This window comes from Sinocyclocheilus anshuiensis, unplaced genomic scaffold (assembly GCF_001515605.1).
Source record: "Sinocyclocheilus anshuiensis isolate Anshui unplaced genomic scaffold, SAMN03320099.WGS_v1.1 scaffold2210, whole genome shotgun sequence".
NCBI classification, from domain to species: Eukaryota; Metazoa; Chordata; class Actinopteri; order Cypriniformes; family Cyprinidae; genus Sinocyclocheilus; species Sinocyclocheilus anshuiensis.
This window is the reverse complement of record NW_015558698.1, coordinates 108,096-115,173: the sequence shown is the minus strand read 5'-3', so window position 1 is coordinate 115,173 and position 7,078 is coordinate 108,096. Positions and strand designations below refer to the sequence as shown.

At 42.1% G+C, this 7,078-nt stretch overlaps 1 protein-coding gene across 1 annotated transcript in view; it reads right to left on the bottom strand.

Moving 5' to 3' along the window:
• Window positions 1-961: 961 nt before the first annotated feature.
• Window positions 962-7,078, bottom strand: part of LOC107681433 (reelin-like) — a 112,127-nt gene continuing 106,010 nt past the window's right edge. The window contains 3 exon segments of the mRNA XM_016477736.1: window positions 962-1,332; window positions 3,503-3,508; window positions 4,135-4,233. Of these exon segments, the coding sequence (XP_016333222.1) occupies window positions 1,236-1,332; window positions 3,503-3,508; window positions 4,135-4,233 (202 nt within the window). The 3' untranslated portion in view covers window positions 962-1,235.

The following is a 7,078-nucleotide window of genomic DNA, read 5'->3' as shown; positions in this document are numbered from 1 at the left end:
CAAGGCTGACTTCTCCACTTGCCTTGTTCCACAAAGGAAAAATGATCCAAGCCCAAAAGATACAAGTTAGTATAAAACTAACAAATGATTGGAACACCACAATCAACGCATCACAAAACGAACCCACAGACACAACAGCAAAACACATTGTCATTATCTTCATCCAAGAAACTGCTTCAGCACGAGTCTTCTTCAGTTCTCCTCTTCAGAACTTTATCAGCACTAGTAATGATCATCATAACCATCAGAATAACTTCACAGTGTGGTAGAAAGTGAGGTGAGAGCAGGAGAGCTTTGTAGTCGTTCACATCAGGAGAATTCAAACAAGGTTATAATAAACAGAATTAGGAAACCCAATAGTTCATAGATAAGTATACAAAAACGCCACATTTAGGTGCTTGTCTTTCCCATCACACTGCTCTGGGAAGGCATTGATTGGCTAGAAATGGGACTAGATGGTCCAATGTACCGTTCAGATGAGAGAGTATGGCCAGATGCTGACAGAAGTGACCTGACGTGGTGTTTTCTCATCAGGGAAAGCGGATTGTAGCCAGCAGAATAACGTGTGAGCAGCAGGTTTTTCTCTCGAAGCGTTTAGGTTTGTTGCCGCAAGGCCCGCCTCTTCCTGCTGTAGTAGTGGTGTAGACCGGTCTGTCTGGAGTAGTTCATCATGTAGTTCTGTTTACGGGTGCTGTGAAGAGGAAAGCAGACAGGTTTAACAATTCCAGGAAAGAGTTCTCGTGCGCAATCGCTATTCTAATTCGTAACTAGGATTCTTTTAGAATTCACATAGCACTGAATCCACAAACTACAGAATCAAACAGATCGTTCACTCGTAACCTCAAACACTGTCATCGTTTCATTTCATGGTCTTTTGGAGCTAGTGCATCGTAATTGTTTGGTAAGAGACAAAGACAGCAATCTGGTTTTGAGTGAAGACATCTATAGAGTAGGGAGAATTCAAACAAGGTTATAATAAACAGAAGTAGGAAACCCAATAGTTCATAGATAAGTATACAAAAACGCCACATTTAGGTGCTTGTCTTTCCCATCACACTGCTCTGGGAAGGCATTGATTGGCTAGAAATGGGACTAGATGGTCCAATGTACCGTTCAGATGAGAGAGTATGGCCAGATGCTGACAGAAGTGACCTGACGTGGTGTTTTCTCATCAGGGAAAGCAGATTGTAGCCAGCAGAATAATGTGTGAGTGGCAGGTTTTTCTCTCGAAGCGTTTAGGTTTGTTGCCGCAAGGCCCGCCTCTTCCTGCTGTAGTAGTGGTGTAGACCGGTCTGTCTGGAGTAGTTCATCATGTAGTTCTGTTTACGGGTGCTGTGAAGAGGAAAGCAGACAGGTTTAACAATGCGCTGTTCTAATTCGTAGCTAGGCTTCATTAAGAATTCACATAGCACTGAATCCACAAACTACAAAATCAAATCGATCATTCACTCATAACCTCAAACGCTGTCATCATTTCACTTTATGGTCTTTTGGAGCTAGTGCATCGTAATTGTTTGGTAAGAGACAAAGACAGCAATCTGGTTTTGAGTGAAGACATCTATAGAGTAGTGCTTGAGGTTGGAGCTTGAGGAAAGACTGACAGATGGAAAAAGATCAAGAGACCAAACGTAAGAAGAGGGAGAGGTTGTGAGGAGGACAGACAGACAGACAGACAAAGTCAAAAAATGTGGAAAAAATTCTGAGAGTCGCTATTGCTTAGCCTGTCATTGCCTCTTCTGTGCGTCAGGTTGGGACCAATGAGCCAGGAACGCAGCCAGGACAGGACGGGGCGTCTGCAAAGCATGAAGGGACAGGAGGGTGGGAGATGGTGCTGTGATGAGGATGAAGGACCGGTGAAAGGGATCTGTGCTTATCTGTGAGTCTCTGGACTAGTGCAGATACAGCCACCACACACAAAGTTAGCAATGCATCATGGACAAATACAATCACAAATAAGGGACCTGGGACGGGAAACCGGCTCTTTACCAAGCATGCACACACATGTAATGTTTGACTGCATTTTAATCTTATTAAAATCATTCCACCCCTCCAGGAAGCTTCAAGTTGTATAATGACAGATGAGATTAAAGGAATAGTTCACCCAAAAATGAACATTTTGTCATCATTTACTCACCCTCATGTGGTCCCAAACCTGTATGAGCTTCTCTCTTATGTTGAACACAAAAGAAGATATTTTGAAGAATTCTGGTAATTAAACAGTTGATGGTCTCCATTGACTTTCATAGTATTTCTTTCCCTACTATGGAAGTCAATGGCTGCCAACAACTGTTTGGTTTGTCAAAATTCTTCAAAATATCTTCTTTTGTGTCCAACATAAGAGAGAAGCTCATACAGGTTTGGGATGACATGAGGTTGAGTAAATGATGACAAAATGTTCATTTTTGGGTGAACTATTCCTTTAATACACCACGACAGGACGCATGAATTGTGGGAACTGACTCCCCGATGGTGACAAGTGTGATCACTGTGTAAATTAAGGTTCAGAAAAGAATGGCTTCTTTCTCAAGTCATCTGTTCACCCTGTTCAGCGTATCTACATCATTCTCACTTTTTCCCTTGGATGTTCGAGTCATGTCCAGAAGGGTTCAGTCTTATACACTCAGTAGCCTTTTTAGGGACACCTGTACATCTGCATGCTAATGCAAGTGTCTAATCAGCCAATCATGACTCCGGGCTATTCTGGGGCCAAAGAGTGTCCGACCCAGAATTAGAAAGGTGCACCTGATAAAGTGACCAGTGAGCGTACACTGAGTCTTTCATTTCACTACTACACTATTTTGCTTTATGTTGGCTTGAGTACATCCTTTGGCATACAGTGTTGTGCTTAGTTAGTTTCTGACACTCCAGCTGTATATAGGATGGGTTATTCCTGTCACATCCGCCAGTGACCTGGATGACTGATTTGACCTGTCCCTGACCATAATATTTTCAAGTATATGATTAATTACTGTATAAAACCAAAAATGAAATGTTAGCTCTGTATTGGGAGACATTAGCCCCCAGTTGTGTAGAGGAAAGAGTCTTTAGATTAGATGGGTAGGATACAGGGGAAAACAACAATGGAAACAACAGACAGTTTGACATGCACACAGTACTGGGCAAAAACAATATGGCACACTAAAGCAAAAAGTATAATCTTAAAATAAAAATGTTGACTTTTGCACAGAACTGTATATTGACATACTGTTATAACTTTAGTTTCAGTGCTTCTTGAAATATGGTCCTACTGATTTAACAGCCGTTGCATGTTCAAGATGACAATGTATTGCTAACTGCTAATGAACGTGCTGTGCTGCATTTGCAATTTTAATTGATTTACCTAAATTATTATTAACTTTAGTTAACTTTTTCATGTGCTGTTTCCTTTATTTTTCCACCTGTATGGGGTGATGAGGTCTACAGTGATGTACAAGAAAGGCTCAATGAGGGAAGACCAAAGGCAGGGAACACTGGTGCATTCTGGGAACAGCAAAGCACTTACCTGACACTACAGCCATGCCATAGGGAGCAGAATACAGAAGAGAGGAAAGGTTATAAGATGCAGGACAGGGCTGTTGCTGGCTTGCACAAAGGTCTGGGGGTGGAAGAACCCTGACCTGCGCCAGCAGTAGCAGAGCAACAGAGGGAATGCAGTGCCAACAGAGTTGAATGTTGGGAGTGAAAACAGCGGGGCCAAAGAGGAACATACATTTAAGTGGAGGTCAGGAAAGGGAAAGGTTATTGCAGAACAGCGCAGGATGGTGGAGGCAGACGGGTGAGTGCAGTGAACATGTGGAGGGCAGTGATGAGAGAGAGAGAGATAGAGAGAGAGAGACCAGACCTTGAGTGAGAGGTGTGTGTGTGTGTGTGTGTGTGTGTGGGATGAGAAAGGGGAGTGTTTAATGTCTATCAGCAATGCAGCACCATGTAGAAACTATAGTATTAATAATGAGCATACTTCATTATAAACCTAATAGGATAATTTTCTTGCCTTGTAAATATTTAAGCATATCCAAGCACTTCTAAGCACTTTTCTCACAGGTGTCAGCTTTCTGAAAGATTTTACTGATGTCTGAGTGAAGGAGAAATGATTATCATAAGGCTGGTTTGATGTCTGCAGGCAGGAGTACTCACAGAATGACTTCCACATGGTCCAGCGCCCACTGATCATGCCCTGCGCCCTCGTGCCGCGGCTGCCACCATCGCAACTGCACCCCTCTGACACGAGCCTCACTGCAGCAGAGAAACCAACACACCAGTAAATACTCTTCCATAGTGATGCTGTTGCAATCCCCACCCCGAGCTCCGCTAGAGGGCACTATCCTGTACCTTTGCCATTCACCCCGGACTCCATTTCCCATAATCCTTTGCCTGGACTCATCAGATCTCAGTTCTCAGCTGTCTCATATTAGGAGGATTATAAAGATTGCACTGACACACACACACACACACACCTCGCTGTTTATTGTTTCCTTGTACCCGTGTTTAAATGCCTTGCCTTTGTGTTTTTGATCTTGGACTGTTTGCCTGGTTTCTGAGTGTTTTTGCTGCCTGGCCTGACCTTTGCCTGTTTGTGGATTACTCTTTTGCCTCTGCCTTGGATGATATTGTTTGCTGGAGTTCGACCCTGCCTGTCTATGTTTTAAATAAAGCCTGCATTTGGATCCACACCTCAGTTGTCACGACTCCCTCACATTATAGATGCAGTCCAGATGTAATTCAGAAGAACATTTTGGTACAATTTTAAATCTTAAAGGGATCCCCGGGTATTAAGACATGTGTAGCTTAATATAACGTAAATCATGTCTCTTACTGAAATATGTAGTAGAAAACCCATGAAAGATGTATGTTATTTAAAACATATTTTGGTCCATATTTTGGACTATAGGGGGCACCATTATTTTGATGATGTAAAATGGTTGCACTTGGTGAGCTACTGCCGCTACCTGTTGCTATTTTTACCACAACACAACTCGGAAAATAAAATACTGATATGATGACCACAGCTACTGAAAGAGCTTGTGATGGTAAAAGAGGTGGTGATGGATATAATCATAGGCTTACACCAAATGCCGTTCCATCGATTTTTCCCCACAAGGAGTCTAAATGCCCCTGGATATAGTGAAATCCACGCTGAGAAACTCCTCCAGTGGCCGCGGCGTCATGACAAGCATCGGCATGTTTACATCCTAACAGAATGGCATCTAGCGTTTCTTGTCTCGGGCCATCTGTAAGCTCTTTCAGTAGCTGTGGTCTACTAAAAGCCTCAAAAGCATCAGGGCTAAAGTGGAGAGAACAAAGAAGCGGGTCTTTAGGAAGTTTTATTCATCCACAGCATCTTCCCATTCTTTTCTCATCTTATTGCAAGGAAAGCAGTGAAGTCTTACATCGCTTCTCTTGTTGCCCTTCGACTGAAAATTACAACCAAAAACCACACAATGTAGTATCGTATCAGTATTTTATTTTCTGAGTTGTGAATTGCGAGTTGTGTTGCGTTAAAAAGCGCCAGTAGCTCACCGAGTGCAACCATTTGACATTATCGATGCAGAATGTACTGTGCACAACAAATAATGGCACCCCACATAGTCCAAAAACAATGTTGATTTTTTTTAAATAACATACATCTTTCATGGGGTTTCTACTACATATTTCAGTAAGATACATCATTTACGTTATATTAAGCTATACATATCTTAATACCCGGGGATCCCTTTAAAATAAAACACCATGGTCCTTGAAAATAGGCGAGAATAGGGCCTTTCGCACCGTGGGAACCTTTTCATAGTACCAGAACTAATTGTGGAACTACCCACTTTTTGGCGTGTTCGCACCGCCGGAACTGGGTGTGATTTTAGTACCGGACTGCCTTCTTCGAGAACCAAATTAGCTCCTACTCCGGAGCAGGGTCTAACCAGCACAACTGGTACTAATCGTGACGTAAGTAGACATTGATTGGCCAAACGCGTACGAAAATGTTGAACGCCGCGCACTAATGACGTCGCTGTCGACCGGCTTACGTCACTTCTTAGTACACACTGTCGGTGCGAATGCAACCCTTTAAATGGTACTGGGAAATAGTTCCCGCAAAATCGTCCCAGTACTTTAGTACTGTACATTTAGTTCTGGAACTAAAGCGGTGCGAAAGGCCCTAATGACTCTTGGCATGTATTCGTACCGAACCGTCACTGTGCGGACGTCTCCGTTTGGTGTGCATGAGCCCTTACAACGAATACAGGCAATTCACCCCCAATCCAGAAGTGGGCGCCCGCAGTAATGCAACGCTGTTTGATAACCGCCAGCAGAAGAACAGCGCCATGAGTTGCGCACTTGAAAACAAAGCCCACTAGACAGTGACCATGTGCTGATTCTGAACGCGTCTCTCACTGACAAAGGAGTATACTTTAAAGGCTTGCGCACTCAACTGTTTGCAAAATGCTGCTTTGTGCTCGTGTATCCTACCTCTCTCATTCGGCACAAATCCATATATTCCATAATATTTCCATATTTGCGATGTATCTGAATGTTAAACTATTATTTATTATGTAAATTATAGGCTTTGTACTTCAGTCGCCTTGACACAGAGGCGGGCGCGCTGATGTTTATTTCACTGTATTTTATATTGATAGTACCAACTGCTTTGTCAAGTGATATGAAATGTGTTGTTTTGTGTGTGTGTGTGCGCCGGCGCAATCACTTCAACTGTTTCCTTATACCAGCAGAATCAACTTAAAACACTCCGTCATTTATTGTCATATTAATAATGCATCACCGTAAAAGGTCTACTTTTATTTGTGTACACTCACAATGAAAACAAAACATTGTGCTTTTGTAAAATAAAGAAAACAAATAGGATGTCGCTTTCTGCCATTTGAGTTTCCTTTCTGTGAACAAATTAAGCGTCACAAAATATATAGGCTACGTTACGTGTCGCCCTGTTTTTTCCCTTGTTTATCTGTTAACTAAATCAAATATATTTCAGGTATTTATTCCTTGTATGTATATATGTACTGCAGATTTTATATATATATATATATATATATATATAACATAATGTAATAATATTTAGTATTTTCACATC